The 15,081-nt window shown below is 51.8% G+C and overlaps 3 protein-coding genes across 3 annotated transcripts; 2 read left to right on the top strand and 1 right to left on the bottom strand.

The window, feature by feature from the left end:
- Positions 1-764: 764 nt before the first annotated feature.
- On the top strand, positions 765-1,888 carry LOC34621424 (ribonuclease P protein subunit p25-like protein). The gene is made up of 3 exons (XM_026334956.1): positions 765-1,235; positions 1,371-1,603; positions 1,795-1,888. The coding sequence occupies exons 1-3, from the start codon at positions 765-767 to the stop codon at positions 1,886-1,888; spliced, it is 798 nt and encodes a 265-aa protein (XP_026190741.1).
- Positions 1,889-7,012: 5,124 nt separating this feature from the next.
- LOC34621425 lies at positions 7,013-8,137 on the top strand. The gene is made up of 3 exons (XM_026334955.1): positions 7,013-7,027; positions 7,466-7,693; positions 7,907-8,137. Exons 1-3 carry the CDS (start codon positions 7,013-7,015, stop codon positions 8,135-8,137), a joined length of 474 nt encoding a protein of 157 aa, XP_026190740.1.
- A 439-nt stretch (positions 8,138-8,576) lies between these two features.
- LOC34621426 (DNA helicase MCM8) lies at positions 8,577-14,719 on the bottom strand. Its single transcript, XM_026334954.1, has 12 exons — positions 14,668-14,719; positions 14,474-14,544; positions 12,974-13,101; positions 12,338-12,449; positions 12,089-12,143; positions 11,733-11,801; positions 11,283-11,576; positions 10,812-11,123; positions 10,381-10,588; positions 9,864-10,116; positions 9,552-9,755; positions 8,577-8,726 (listed from the first exon to the last, which is right to left on the bottom strand). The coding sequence occupies exons 1-12, from the start codon at positions 14,717-14,719 to the stop codon at positions 8,577-8,579; spliced, it is 1,908 nt and encodes a 635-aa protein (XP_026190739.1).
- Positions 14,720-15,081: the final 362 nt, after the last annotated feature.

The raw sequence follows: 15,081 nt of genomic DNA, 5'->3' as shown, positions 1-15,081 counted from the left end.
GATAGGTGCCGCGGGAATAAAACATTGTTCTACGTCTGCTGAATTTTCTTTGGGGTAAGCATGCAACTGCTGCTTGCAGTTCTCTTGCGCACTCGAATTGGCAGCAGACACGCGATGAGACAAAGCAGCACACCGGCTAAGGGGCGAGAGGTTTGAGTGGTATCTGTCTACGTCTGACTTTGCCCTACATCAGCACTAGAGGAAGCCTCTGAAGATGGGAAGAAGGCCTCTTCAGGATGTTAAATATACACTGTCTAAATGAGAACAAAGGTACGTTAGGGGAGGGGGGAGACGTGCCCCTGTGGCTGCAGCTGCCATCCTGCCGCAGCAGCAGCATGCAGCACCATCTGCGCCCCTACTGTGGGCAGATCTGAAGAAGGCTTGCTGGTGTTTGGTTTGAACAACACAAGGCTTTGTGGCCGTTTGTTTAGAATAGCGACAAGTACTAATAAGGTTTCAGGCCGCGCACTCGCGGACTGCGACCGGTTTATCAGCGCTGCTGTGCTTTTCCTGTGCAGGCTCGGCAGCAGACAGCGCTCCCGCGCTGCGTGGGTTCGTCTGTCATCCATATTCGCCTTTTCCCTCTCTGATTCCGCATTTGTTTATCGTAAAGTCTTGCCCCTTTTCTGTAAGCCTTTTTGGGGTGTTGGTAGTTCTTCGCAGACTCGACCCTATACGCCGCGGTGCTACGGGGGACTGCCTCCGTCTCCTTCCCCGTTTTCCCAAATCTCCTTCTCTCTCGCGTTCCCCCCCTTTCCTTGAAAATGGAAAAGTACAGAAGGGTCCGTGCCGCGCGCGAACCGCTGGGGAGCGACGAAATACGCGTTACGGCGACAGGGAGAGTTATGAATTATGTCTCATATGCTGGGACCCTTATAACTGATCAGAAGATGCGGCAGCTGACCATTAAGGCCTCAGGTAACGCCATCGGTCAGGCCATAGCACTGGCTGAACAGCTGAAAAGGCGCTACAAGGGCCTGCATCAGCTGAACACTTGCGGAAATACGACTGTTTCTCTCGTGTATGAGCCCCTGGAGGAGGGGCTCGACGAAGTTACAGAAGAACGTGTCGTCGCCTTTCTGGAGATTAAGCTGTCATTTGACCCCTTAGATGAGAATAACCCAGGATACCAGCCACCACTGGATGAAGCCACCATAAACGAATTCAAACCCCAGGCGGCCCCGGGACCGGGGGGTAAGGCGCACCAGAGAGCTGGGCAGAATGTGGACCCCAAGGTGGTTCACATTCAAATTTAGCTGTATTTTTTTAAAGCGCAGTTGATTCCTTTGCCTTTTACATTTCCTGCTGTGGTTCGAACAGCAAGCCAAATGCGCCTTCCTAGAGGAATTCCGTATCTGATCCTTGCCTAGTGGGACGTATTCGTAGCTCCTGAAGGTCTGACGCCTTGTTTCACACTTTGTTCGCGCTTGCACTTCTCAGGCCCATCCAGAGGACGTGGCGGATTCCGCGGGGGAATGCGTGGTCGCGGGGGCCCCCGCAACTTGGGGTCAGGTGGAGAGGGAGAGGGCGTTGACGGAGGTGCCCGCGAGGAGGACGCCGAGCAGACTCAAGCTGAGAATACTGGATTCAGAGGCAGAGGCAGGTACGAAATTGTGCATCTGTCCGTATTAGGCATTGCTGTGCCATTTTTCGGGTGGCTCGATCACGCGACGCACTGCACTGCGACTTACAGTTTGCAGTCATGGGGTGTGTACTTGAGTCATGGCACTTCTCATTCAAATTCAAGGTGCTGCAAATAAACTAGCACGGCGACGTGTGTGGTTGTGCTTGCAGGGGCCGTGGTGGTTTCCGTGGAGCCTTCAGAGGAGGATACAGAGGGGCACCACGAGGAGGACCCCGGGGACCCCGTGGCGGTCGTTCCGAGTAAGGGATGACAGCAGATGTTTTCTTACCTCCAGGGTGGCGTCGGGCTTAAGGGCTCGCGTGCCTCCCCCGCAGTTGATGCATATGAGGTCTTGTGTGCAAGGGCTATGGTGCAGTGTTAAGGGTTTTGGCGGCCCAGTATGCACGCGTAGTTAGTTTCCACAGAGCAGCTGGGAAGCTTCCTAAAACTTGGGGGTTCAACAAGGAGGCTCCGTCTTAACACCGCCAGAAAGATTTATCCCCGAACTGATGAAAAGACGCCTATGGATATGAGTGTTCATAGCATGCACCGCTGGGCCAGTGGCCACGGTGGTGCGGCTTTGGATATACTGAGTTGCCAGAGAAGACCCACACCTTTGTTTTAAGGGGAAGCGAGGAAACTCGTTGCAGCTGAGAGGATGACCTCAGCTTGTTGTTTTCAGTTTAGTCACAACCAGTTGGCGAACGCCCCTTGGGAACGTAAAGGTGGTAGACGGAAGTAAGTAAATGTGCTAAATTCTGAAGTTTGTCATCAGTCGAGGCTGTAGTTCAGGTGAGTTAGTCATGTCACTGCCCAGGGGTTATAGGAAGGGCTATAGCTATTATCGTTTTGGACAAATCGTGAAAACACGGCGTTTGAGTAAAAGATCAAGGGCCCTCACTGCGGCACCCCCACCTGCCAATATGCTGTATTGACGCGATCAGGAAGGCGATACGCCTTCGACGCAGACGGCAAATGTAGTGAAAGTCGTATATGCGAAGAGCGGAAGCAAAATGCTTCATCATTTCGGCTGGTGCAGGGATGGAACAAGATTCCTGAGGCAGCGCAGTCAACGGCGCAAGTTTGGTACACCTGCACTCCACTGGGGCATAAAATGAGTATAAGCAGAGGAGTTTTAATACCATCAACGTGCGCTCGATGAGTAAATTTAGGCGGTGAAGCTTGAGACGAGATGAAATATCCGAAGTTGGTGGTCACTGCAATTAAAATTCCTGGTGGTTGCGTTGCGCCGTGCAGCGTCAGATCCTTCTGGAGGGGAACAGTTTATAATGCCTGCAACGCTAAGAATAGCAGAGTTTCAGCGTTTTAATACCCTTAGGCTTTTTAGAGGTCGTGTGTCTGTAGTCAACCTTGTGTTGGCAGTAAGAACTTCAATCCCCACTCTCGTCCAGTGTGTGAACTCGCCTGAACTTTGCAGGACACGCACTGAATGCCAGCTCCTGCTATGTGTGTACCCACTAACTTTTTAGTATAATTCATGCGCCTCGGAGTCTTTGGCTTTTTTATGCTCAAACCAGCGGCTGCATAACGTTTATTCTGCTCGCTGGTCCAGGCGTTCTCTGGCTTCCTCAGCGTTACTTCCAGCTTTTTCTCTGACCGAACCGTCAAGGACTTGCCTGTGCTGTTTCTAAATTTCCTTGAATTTTTTCGTAGCAGCTCGTTTTTCCATCTACAATGATAAACTAGGAGCCTCTGCTTATCGCAAGAGCTCATACCTTGCACTGGGCATGATTCGATTCATGGGGGAAACGTGCCACTCAGCACTCTATAACTGTCCTGGGCTCAGAAATATCCCGAATCTGAAAATGGAATTCAGCACTTTTTACAGAGCTCGGTGAGCAATCTGCATGGGAGATTTATCGCTTTTCTGTGCATGTGGTCATGCATTGTATCGCCAAAATTTGGCTATGACCATTGTAGAAATGAAGGTCGAAATTTGGGGCGATCAAGATGCTCTTTCTTTTGCTGCCAGCCTAGACCGCTCTCGGAGCTGCAGGATATAGTTTCCTACGGTGCACTCCAGTGAACTGTGTTTTCGTGTAAAAAGCAAGGGCTTCGTTCGGGGAACTGAAGATTTTTTCATATGAAGGGCTCTGCTGTTCGAACAAATCTGAGTACAGCCACAGCGACGCACGTTTTGTGATGCGTACCTTTGCTTGGAAGTTTCCAAGTTGCATGTGGGCTTGACTAGGCTGGTAACCACCAAAGGAATTCCCAAGCATTGTTGTGTAATAATTAAATGTAAAAACTTGAAAAGGTAATTTTACCTGTATTGTGCATTGAGAAATGCTTTTTTTTTAAAGCCAGCTTCTCTATGAATTTTTGTTTCTGCTGATGTACCTATGTTTATCCTGAGAGCTGATGGAAACGTTGCTTTAAAAATTTGTAGAGGTATAAAGTCTATTGGGAGGTGATCAAATCAAGATAGGCTCAAAGCTTTTGTGACCTGTCGCAGTGCCCTCCTCTCGGCCAAAGTCCCTCGTCCAGTTCTCCACAGCGCTTCCTAATGTTCGTATCAGCTCATTCCCTCATACTAACTTTTATCACGCTTGCCTTAAGCTCACTACTCTTATTGATAAGCTTCTCATAAGGCCTGCACACAGATATGCTAAACTCCAGTGTGAAAAAGTTCGAAGAGTGGTATTATGCGTCCTTCCAAAAGCTATTCCTTCTTTCCCACTGCCCAGGCTCTCCATGGTTCCTAAATAATGGTAGAGGAAGCTAGGATCCGCGCAGCCGCATTTTCTAAGCACTCCGAGTACTCAGAGTTTCAGTTGCAGAGAATACGAAGCGTGCAAGCACACAATTGCCGTTTCTTGTATCGAGCAAACAGAACTGCAATGTGTACAATGCACTAACAGAAGCCAATGTAGATATTGTACTACTTTTTGAATAATATAAATGATGTAGAAGACGGTGCTTCACTGTAGCGTAACCCGCAAAAGGCGTTGTAGACGGCTAGATAATGTTTGGGGAACAACCGAGAGCACCTCCTGCGTACTTGGCCGACATAAGTATAATCCAAATCTCGTGCTTATGTATGTTGGGAATGCGTAACCGGCCCTAACCTACTGCCTAAGACGAAAGAGGAAAAAGCCAGACAGAAATCGCCCTTCTGGCAACCCCGCGCAGCCCCAAGAACACAGCACCTGGTTCTCGTGTTGGGATACTAGGCTATATCATCCGGAACAGCAAGCGTAGTTAAAACAGGTGAAGCCTAAACAGCCAAATTGGGACCAGCCGGAGCAGGCTGCTTGGCGAATGAGAAAGCATTTGAGGGAGACAAAAAACTCCCACATAGTCGACGGTGAAGACGGCTACAGAGGATAGAGTAGCGTTTGGGGACATACCACGGGGCAGGTCTACGCTGATACAACTTCACATAAACGGTCACGGATTGCGAGCACTACTTGACACCAAAGGCAAATGGGTTCTAATATTCAAAGAGATGGTGCAGAAAAACAATATGCTTGGTCACATGTTAGCGCAGTCTCACACACTCAAGTAGGCTAACGGGTGGCAGAACGCAATACTTGGCAGAGCTAATGCAGTTAAATGTAACAATGTCATAATTGGTTCCTATAAGCATGGGCCGTGACTTGAGTGTTGGACCCGTGCACCATGACATACCCATGACTTTCCTAGAATTGACCCAATGGAATGCGCACTTGCTGGTAAGGCTGCGCGGTGTATAGGGAAATCTTACAGGAAACGATAGACATGAAGCAACTCTTCGTTTTTCTAACAATGCTCATTTCATCTGTGGTGAGCGGGAATCCTTACCTTAACAAGGAGAGGCAGAGGCATCGAGCGGGCGGATCAGCTATGCAGTAAAAACATACGGTTCGAGCATGCTTTTTCTCTAAGTGGCTCTGTAACAGGTTTAGTCTTTAAGAAAGTGCAGCCGAGGAACAACATGTATGAGCAAATAGTAAGGAGTTGACGGTGCTAAGGTCGAGCCACCAACAGGCTAGCCAACTGCTGGACGTTTAGCGCACTACATTACGTCAATCATCAGGTTAGCCCCAAACTAGTTTTAATGGTATCGGAAGCCCCTACAGCGCGAAAAGGAGATTGTGCGCCAGGAGGACGATTTGTTGAAAAACGGCTAAGTGCAGGATTGGCATAGCCAGTTTTGGCCGAAACCCGGCAGCGGTGCCACAAAAGACGGAATGTGGTGCACGTATGTCAACTTTAGGCCTCTCAATGCACACTGGGTTCCCGATAGTTCACCTCGAAGAATTACTTGACAGGTCACAGGGAACATGTTGCGGGCTAAGCTACACCACAACACTTTCTGTTACATTAGTTATGCTAATTTGAAAAGCTAGTAAAGAGCTGACGTATTGGTTTGTCCATTTTGAAATATCCTGTTATTGCAGAATAAACTCAGCTCTATACAAGAAGACAAACTTTGTTTGCGTCTGCGCTAGATGCTATGTGCAGGTAACCGCGAACGCTCGGAGTACTTAGAGGGTCATAGCTCCGCATACTCTAGCTGTTCTGCTCCCCTCATCTCGAGAACTTTGAGGGGCACGGGGAGCGAGGAGTCAACGCTCCCTGAGGTTCAATCAATAACTTTGTTTTAAGCTGATGATGACTCTGGAGTTACGTGTTTCCCTACAGAGACATTAGTGGAGCGACACGGCATCCAGCCAACCGTCGGGTTACGAAGCCTGGATAGCACGTGACCTGAAGCATATCCTATGGAGGTCAGCACATAGAAGCGGAGATGGCTGTAGTGTCAAAGCTCTTAGACTTCTCTGAGAGTGTCCCCCGTTTGGGGCGCATATACCGGACAAACACAGACTAGTTCGGCGCATGCTGCAATCATGACCGAAAAATAGTATGGCGCCGTAGTCTTGAAGTACTAGAAGATACAGGATTCGATATTTCTGGTCGCAAGACTTCAGTTTGTATGCTTCAGGCATCTCCGAATCCCCAGTAGGACGGGTGGCAGTCTATCGGCACTAGAGCAGCACCAGCCTTATGAGCGTACACACCCCATGGATTGGAACAATTCGTTTTTGTATTATTGTTTCTTTTTAATGAAGGTCCCTTGTACAGTTCATTTAGCCCCAAGAAACTTGCTCTAGTCGGGTTTAGGGCTCGGGAGAGACAATGCATGCATGCGTCCCCTCTGAGCCACTTTCTAAATAAACTGTTAGGCATTCTAACACGGGGTAATGCATTTAAATCAATCACTGCTTTGCATTGTGGTGGCATTCCTTCCTTTTCTGTTCCAGGTCCACTCATTGCACCTTCCCTCGTCGGCGCGCTCGATGCGTCGGGTGGTGTCCACATGGCCCCTTGACGAGCCCCCAGACCAGCAGTTCGCATTTCCAAGGGATTTGAGCCATTTTAGCGATGGGGAAGCTGGTGGTAAGCTTCATCAGCGCCTTGTGCCGGCCTAAGGCCCTGTTTCTTTCCGTCGTTGGAACTGCATTTTTTCCGGCGATTTTGTCTGTACTAGAAACCTTTCCGCCTCGTACCCCTAACGGATTTCATGGGTCCACTATAGGTCTCTTCATCGTAGATCCTCTGGAGATGTACTGTGAAGAAAGCCATCTGGTCATGTGGCAATGGCTAAACGTGACTTCGTGCACCCCGTCGTGCCGCTCGGCAAGGGGTTCGTTCAACGCTCCCGAGGAAATTTCGGGTGTTTTTGTTGTCGTATGCCGTCATCCTGTCGACGATGTGATGGGCTGGGATGGATTAAAGCCTTTTGGTCGGATCGCTGCCAGTCCGTGTACCGGACTCTCCGTTTCTTCCTATATATTGCTTCCTCCCGCTACTCATATGGTGTTTTTCGGTCTGCAGGTACCTTCTGACATTACGCTGTTGGAGGCGCAGCAACAGACGGGTCCTCGTCGCCTCCGCTTCCTGGAACGCTGTGGTTTGTGGAGTGTACCCCCCATGTACCATTTTGCGTACACGAAGCTGGACCGACAGGGCATGAGGGCGGTCCTAACCAGGGCCTACGATCGTGAATGCCCAGACGCAGCAACAGATATTTGCAGAAGAAGACAAGAGAGCATCCGAAAACGAGTGCGCTATCTTCTATTCCTGTTGTGTGACTCCCCTATGTTGCGCGCTCGTCTCCCATTGGCTGTCTGAACGCCTTTCTGGGCGTATCGGTGCCCCTAACGGCTGTCATCGCTTTTCTCCCCTCAATGTCTGAGTATAATCTCGTATGTAGCTCTCTATTGCCGTAACGTCGTTTGGTCCTTTGCTGGGATTCTGTGTTGTACTGTGTCGTAGGTCGTAGCGCAGAACGGGGTATGGGCTGGCGCCCTCCTCGCTACAGGCGTAGTGCATTATTCTATGCGCCACTATGACTACAAGGCCAAGCTCATTGCACTCCCATTTATCGCGTATGGGGGTTCGTGGATAGGCCGATGGGTGGCAGGGGGTCTTGTGGGGCGCTGGAAGGAATGGGGCAGAGATAGGGCCTTGGGGGAGCTCCCCGCCAGAGTAGTTTATAACTCCTGATCCTCCGGCGCACTTGAGTGTATACCAATATATATGCTAAAATAACGTAGCGGCCCAGGAATGCGTCCGCGCAAGCGACCCCTATTTGTTATTTTGGGTAACGCCTAGTGCGGTCCGGTCACGTGCACTGCGGTGTACGTACACACTGCAATTTGTGTTTTACCCTTAAGATGGTTAAAGATTCCTTACTAGTATGGGAAACCAAGCGTGGGTGGAGGTCATTGCAAAACACCACTCCAAGGAAGACGTGAACTGAGTCCCAAGTCAGAGTCCTTCGTGCTTACACTAGACTGCTGCTGAGCGTGCTGCAGAAGCAGCAACGAGCTTTCAGCAACGTGCACTTCCTTTGCATGGCTGCTGAGGCATGCACTTACGCTTGGGAGGAGTCTTGATGGCTGTTGTCGCTGTTGTGGCTGTTGCATTTGCCACGGTGGAGTGCCTAAAACTGTGCAAGGAGAGATCTGTCTATCACCCACTTACCCTCACGCTTCAGCAGCAAGCCCGTTTCATTGGCTGCAGCAACAACGGCCTCGGCTGGAACAGCCGCCTGAGCCCGAGAGACTAGTAGGCTGGCGCACTTCATGGCTTCCTGAGGCATAACATACCACAAGCCGTCACTGCATGAGATCCCACCAACAAGGTGCACCGGAGTGGACACGGACGAAAACTGCTTGGGAAATACAGGGAAGGTTTAGGCGTATAGAATACCGTCTGTGAGAGGGTGGCTGTGCCAGTACGCCCCATGACAGCTGCACACTCGCGGGCGAAAGCAAGGACCAGGCCCTGGAGGCCCTTTCTTGGCTTTCGTCCTGCTGCTGCAACCGCATGAACAAAAAGGCAGCATTTTACACCCGAGTTCACTTGTAGAAGGCTCAGCAGAAGGAACCACTTGCATGTGCAGTGGCGAGGCCAAAGAGTTGGAATTATGCAGACAAAGCGGCGGTCCGTGGGCTTACGGGCACAGCAAACTGCAAAAGCGGCGTTCCCCGAGGTGTCTGTACAGCCCGTCGCTGCTGCTGCCTGCGCCAGTAGAGATGGGCAGGCGAGGGGCGTGTGTCCATACACCTCAATGACGTCCCTGGCGTCCCCTGCTGTCGCTGTCTGCCTCAAATCCGCGCGGGCCCGAGCCTGTACACAAAGTGTAATGCAGAAGCAGCCGCAAATAGCAACGCCAATTTGGTTCAGATATTGGTTGGACACTATATACCCTTCATGAAGTATATCCATGATGTCATGATGTCCAACGCAGTTAGAATGCTAGATTTGGTGTATAATATTTGTTTAAATGTTTTTGTAAAAACTAATTATAGTCTAAAGAGCTAACTGCAATGGAAAAAGCAGCAGGATCGTCAGCATTGCGAGCAGTGACAGCAGCACCACTGCGCTAGCAGCACTGCTCGGAAAAAACACGTACTTGGCATAGACGGATGAGAGACTCGAGCTGTCGGGTAGCCACCCGAAGTCCCTGCTGTTGGTGATGCTGCTGCTGCTGCTTCCGAAGCGTTAAATAGTACATTTTGAGGACTGATGCAGCCTCGACAGACAGTCTGGGATGTACATGCTCCCTGGCATAGTAAATGTAGTCTTGCAGGAGCGACAATGGCAGCAGGTCCCCTGACTGCAGCAGAGAGACACAGCGGGAGCCACAACACGGCCACCCATACACCGCAGCAACAGATCAAAGACACAGTCATTACCACGCTGCAAGACAGAAGAACACACACACCTCTAAGGCCATCAGTCGATCTTCCAAACAAGAAGTTCCCCCAGTACTTTCACCGGTAGGAGACGCCGTTGCTGGTGGGGCGGGGATCCCTGCAGCTGCTGGGTGCAGCTTGCTGTGGCTGGATGAAAAAACGTGGGCAGCAAGCCTAGCATCCGCCGCGGCTGCCGGCTTGTCATGCAGTAAAAAGATGAGGTCGAAACGCGAAAGAAGCGGAGCAGACAGGTTGATGTTTTCCGCCAAAGGCTTCCGAGGACTGCATGCAGCACAGGTGTCGATACACCCAGAATACGCGTGATCTCAAGGGTGTGCAAAAAGCCGGAAGATTTTGTCGGGAGCAGGTGAAGGCACCATGTGCACTCTGGAATTTCTTGCGCAGCCAACAGATACACAGGGGAAAAAGGACAAGAGGCAAGTAGGCAGCACAATTTCGTGGAGAGGCCGGCTGCCCCCTGCTCTGCAGGCAGCGAGAAATCAGCAGCAACAAAAGAAGACACCACCAGCGGCAGTTTTATCTGACTCGAATCGCCCCTCTTTCGGGTTTGCCGCGGCGAGGAGAGTGGTCCTTGCAGGTAGACAGCAGGAACATGAGGCCTTGGCTATTGTGACAGTCTGCTGCTCCATGGCTTCCAATAAAGACGCTGAGTCTCCGGTAAGAGCAGCTGCAGCCGGCATCTTATCGAGCTCATCGATGCAGCACACGCCACCGTCGGCCAGGACCAGGGCCCCTGACAATGCAAAGCCATGTCGAGTTGCAGACACTACAGGAAGCGACTTGCGCGAGATCTCGAGAAGGAAGCCATGCAGTCAGGGCATATATATATATGTTTATATATACGCCATGTAAAAGTACATTTGACAAGGGGCGAAGGACATAAAGGCGCACCGGGATAGAAGCCATAGAGGGGACTATTACAAAAAAAGCAAGCTGCGCACTAATACAAGACACACCGGCCTCGATGATGAGTTCTCCAGTGCCAGCTTCCCTGACTGCCGCTGCCGTCAGTCCAGCGGCAGAGGCTGTGTTGCCACACACAAAGACGCTGCGCATGCTGCCCCCTGCTGCATTGCTGCGGGTGCTGGTGCTGCTGCTGGCCGCTGCAGCGGCTGCCTGCAGCAGCCGGCTCTTCCCTACACCAGCATCTCCTAAGAGCAGCACGTGAATCGTCCCTCTGCGCTGCAGGGCCCCTCCGACATCCCAGGGGCCCCCTTGGCTTTGGCTGTACGTAACGGGCACTCCACCTAAGAGGGCCAGTAGCAACCCTGGACGGCAGACACACAGGCGGGAGTTGCAGCAATTGCAAGCCGCACGCGGGTACCATTGCATCACTTGGAGGACAGACGTGGTGCCTACTGACCAACGAACCATCACCCTCCCCGCCAAAGGAAAGCATCGACTGCTGCAGAGCAGCGGCAACAGACCTGCTTTGACTATGTGCCTGCCAACGATGGAGGGGGCAATAGACGCCACAAGGAGTTCAAATCGCCGAGGCTCCAAAGTATAGGCATCTGCAATGAACTCCATTAATCTATCGCCTGCCTGTGCTGCGGCTGCGGCTGCAACATCCGTCTCTTGGCCCTCTCCGGCATGCGCAGACGCGTCAGCCTTTGCACCGAAGGCACAGTCCCTGGCAGTCTCTGCCTCGTCTTCATCCTCCTGTGCTACAGCAGAAGCCGTGAAGTCTCTCCATGGCAGCGGTCTTCGAGCCACTGTTGCTGGCAACGGCAGCAGTGCGCGGGGAGTCTCCCTGTGCCTTGCACATCGCTTCCTGTGCTGCTGCAGTTGGAGCAGCAGCACACGCCTGTCCAGTGGAGAAACGGAGTTGGCTCGCAGATACAGCGTGTATAAACTCTTACTGCCTCCCAAGCGGCCTCCGTCCACTGCGTGAGGATTTGCAAGGTGTGCAGACACCGCAGAGGATTGACAGGCTTGCACGATTCCTGAGAGGCACGGCAGCAGGACCCCGATAAAGCACACGACCCCTCATCCTGCCTACTCTCAGGAGTGCGTTGCAATGTGTGTGGTGAATAGACACCCTCAATGCAAAAGGAGGAAGCACAGGTCTGTGTCCAATGCGTAGGTGGGCGTGCGCTTTGAATTCTGGTGTCACGAGCCTCGGAGCCATGAGAAAGAGGACAGCAAAAAGGAGGCCCTTTAAACCCCTACGCCTGAGTGAGGATCAGGAGAAGGACTATGGAAGCCTTCCTGGCTATTCTATTCGACGTACCCGTAATGCAGACGCGATCTCCAGGTTTGCACTGACCAACAAGAAATCCTGTGAGCTGCATTAGTTCTACACCCACATAAATACCCTAAATCCATGGACCCTGCGCTACGCCTTGGCGTGCGACAGCATCCGTTCCTGTAGTTTGAAGGGCAGTGCTATATGAAAACGAGTTAGCGCAGGCCTTGTGCGGAGTTTTAAGGCAGTTGTGACAGGTGTTCGAAAGGGGAGCAGATTTTAGAGTCAAAGCACCTCGCAGTCGATGGTAGCAGCGGGACGGATGCCTCCCGCCAAGGGCCGTGCCGCTTCCTCTGGAGACTCGCCTTGATAGCTGCTCTCTGGACTCGTTGCTACCTCCTGCACTCTGCAAGCAGCAGCATGTCACCGACGCCTCTTTTCTCCCTCTCTCTCTATAGCTGTGCGGCGGGTATGTATCCCTTCAGAGGGGAGAGTCGAAGCAGGATGCCCAAACAGCAGGGGGAGCAATGTACGAAAATGGCAGAAAGCGAAGTATGCACTCTACACCCCTGTTGACGAACTAGTGTGCAAAGCAGCCGTGGTAGCAGCAGCAGCGTAAGCTTTGCTTGCCTAATGCGCTGAACATCCACCGCAGTTGCAAGGCGGCGCAAAGGAACAAAGAAACGAGAAGGACAGCGGCCTGTCGGGCAGCCTTGGGGTGGCTCGTAGCTGTAGAGACACCAGAAAAAACAGCAACATCAGCAGCAGAGAGACAGAGGCTCGACTCTGGTCACAGCGACGCCTAAGATGGCAGCGGTGACAGCGCGAGAAAGAAAGATTCCTTCGGCAGCCCACAAAAAAGGGTAGAAGCATCGGCAGCACCCAAATCAGCATGTGATCAGGAAGAGCAGTTTCTCCCGATTTTCTTACCGTCCATCGGTCAGCAACTTGACAGTCCTCGATCCACACTTGGCGCATTCAAAGGCGAGCCGCTGCACAAGGGGCTGGGGAGAATGCACACGAAGGACGGCCCCGTGTATAGACACCAGGCGGCCAATCTAAATGCAAGCACATGCACACACACACACACAGACACATGCATACATATACACACAAATGCGTACATATACACAAACACATACACACACACATGAATACACACAAACGCATACATATAGACATAAACATGCACACACACACACACACATACATGAATACACACAAACACATACACACACACATGAAGGCACACAAATGCGTACATATACACAAACACATACACACACACATGCATACACACCAACACATACATATACATGTACACATGCACACATGGCTAATGCGTTTGTGGGTATGACGACAGGTGCCTCAGTAGAGTGCCACGTGAAAGCTGAGCCCCCACGAAGCCCATTCTCTCTGTGTCTATATCTAGCAGGGGATGTCAACTTATGTGCAGCCACAGCAAGAGCCATCCCTTAGGCAACTCAGAGATTCATTTCGTACGAGACAGGCACAAAGAGACTACCAAGAAAGGGAGGAAAGCTTCCTGGAGGGTCGGCTTTCACGAGGCACTGTTCTGAGGCGCGTTTCTTCACGGAGACGCACAAACGCAGCTAGCCACTGCGATATAAATTGAATGGAAATGCGGCAAAATGAAAAGCCGCATGGGATGCATATCCGAGAGCGCCAGCGCATACTAGCAAGACAACCACACAGGGGCACAGCACCGGCCTGGAAGGAGAAGCTGATTTTAGCAGCAACAGCGGCAAGGCACCTGATTGCTCCGCAGAGAACCGAAGGAGATAGGGGCCTCTAAATCGATAAGGCGAACCGTAACAACAATGGGGCAGCCCCCTGTAAGCCCAGCCAGCTCCGCAGCCTCTGCTGGCAGCTCCGCCAGTGTCGCTGAGACGGCAGTGACGGCTTCCTCCGTGATTGCTGCGGCTGCAACGGCAGAGGCAGCCGGCACTTGGGAGGAGAATTGAGGCAGGAGCAGCAGAGCATGCAGCGCACAACCCATGGCCTGAAGGAGGTCTTGGGGGGAGCAACGGAGGGATGAGAGGAAAGCCGAAGCATTTGGGGGCGGAGAGAGCGCCATGAGACGCGAGAGCACCAGAGGGACCTCCAGTGTAAACGGATCGATCTGCAGCAGCAAAGGCAGCAGGGAACGCCCGACAAAAACAGAAGAGCACCAGAGGTCTGCTATCCACGTACGCCGACAAACAAATATTTCCACCGATGAAGGGCAGAAAACACAGCGTCTTGAGGCAGCAAACACGGAAAAAGCAGTAGAGACTACAGCGATTCGGTAGACGCATGGTCCGGAAGGAGCGGTCTCTAGCAAGCGGTGCGACAAACAACTACAGAAAAGTGTTTTTCAGCAACACGAACTGCAGCGGTATGGCGGCAAGCTGCACCAAACCAACGGACCACTGGAAGGACTTCCTCTGCATGTTGGGTGAAGAAGTCTAGCCAAAGAGATACGAATTGCTGGAGCCCTTCTGTAGACACATCGAGCCCGCAACGAGGCAAAACGCTTGCACCGAGAGCGATAGCAACCTAAAACTCGCACATGCAGCAAGAGCACGAGGTGCGCTAGTGGCGCAAAGAGGCTAGGAACGAACCATCCTGTGCCTCTCCTGGAAAGAACAGTTCGAGGAGCGCTAGAGAAGTCATTGTGTACGAGGTGCCTTCGAGCTGCGGCCGTCTAAAGAACTTCCATATAAGAAAGAGCCTTCCTTAGGGCCCCCGCTTCCCTTTGGTGTGCTAGGGGGCCATGTGTCTTGCCACATATCTATGCAAGGAGATGAACAGCTGAAGTGCTGGCTAGTCATGCATGATGAACCGCCTCAGATGGAGGCCAGGGTGCTGTGCGCTGGCTTAGCGCAAGGCGCTAACGCCTCATCCCTGCAGCTAGGGGAGGATGTGAGAAGCCACACACATAAAGAATTAATAGAAAGATAGGATTAGTAGGATAAATGCTATAAGGGTCTCATACGGAGCCAACACTAACGCATTCGAAAAGTGTAGCATGTCGG

This window comes from Cyclospora cayetanensis, unplaced genomic scaffold (assembly GCF_002999335.1).
Source record: "Cyclospora cayetanensis isolate NF1_C8 unplaced genomic scaffold, CcayRef3 CcayRef3_contig_54, whole genome shotgun sequence".
Taxonomy (NCBI): Eukaryota; Apicomplexa; class Conoidasida; order Eucoccidiorida; family Eimeriidae; genus Cyclospora; species Cyclospora cayetanensis.
Note: the sequence above shows the minus strand (reverse complement) of the source record. Positions and strands in the feature narration are given on the sequence as shown.

Bases quoted from the DNA above. Each gene is read 5' to 3' on its own strand.
- LOC34621425 (XM_026334955.1), top strand. The intron at 7,694-7,906 runs GTGCGCTATCTT...ACTGTGTCGTAG, and splicing joins AAGAGAGCATCCGAAAACGA to GTCGTAGCGCAGAACGGGGT.
- LOC34621426 (XM_026334954.1), bottom strand. From the start codon at position 14,719: ATGACTTCTCTAGCGCTCCTCGAACTGTTCTTTCCAGGAGAGGCACAG. The intron at 12,144-12,337 runs GTGCTTTGACTC...GAACTAATGCAG, and splicing joins CTGCTACCATCGACTGCGAG to CTCACAGGATTTCTTGTTGG. The intron at 9,756-9,863 runs GTGTGTGTGTTC...TCTCTGCTGCAG, and splicing joins ATCGACTGATGGCCTTAGAG to TCAGGGGACCTGCTGCCATT.
- LOC34621424 (XM_026334956.1), top strand. From the start codon at position 765: ATGGAAAAGTACAGAAGGGTCCGTGCCGCGCGCGAACCGCTGGGGAGC. The intron at 1,236-1,370 runs GTGGTTCACATT...ATCCTTGCCTAG, and splicing joins GGCAGAATGTGGACCCCAAG to TGGGACGTATTCGTAGCTCC. The intron at 1,604-1,794 runs GTACGAAATTGT...TTGTGCTTGCAG, and splicing joins GGATTCAGAGGCAGAGGCAG to GGGCCGTGGTGGTTTCCGTG.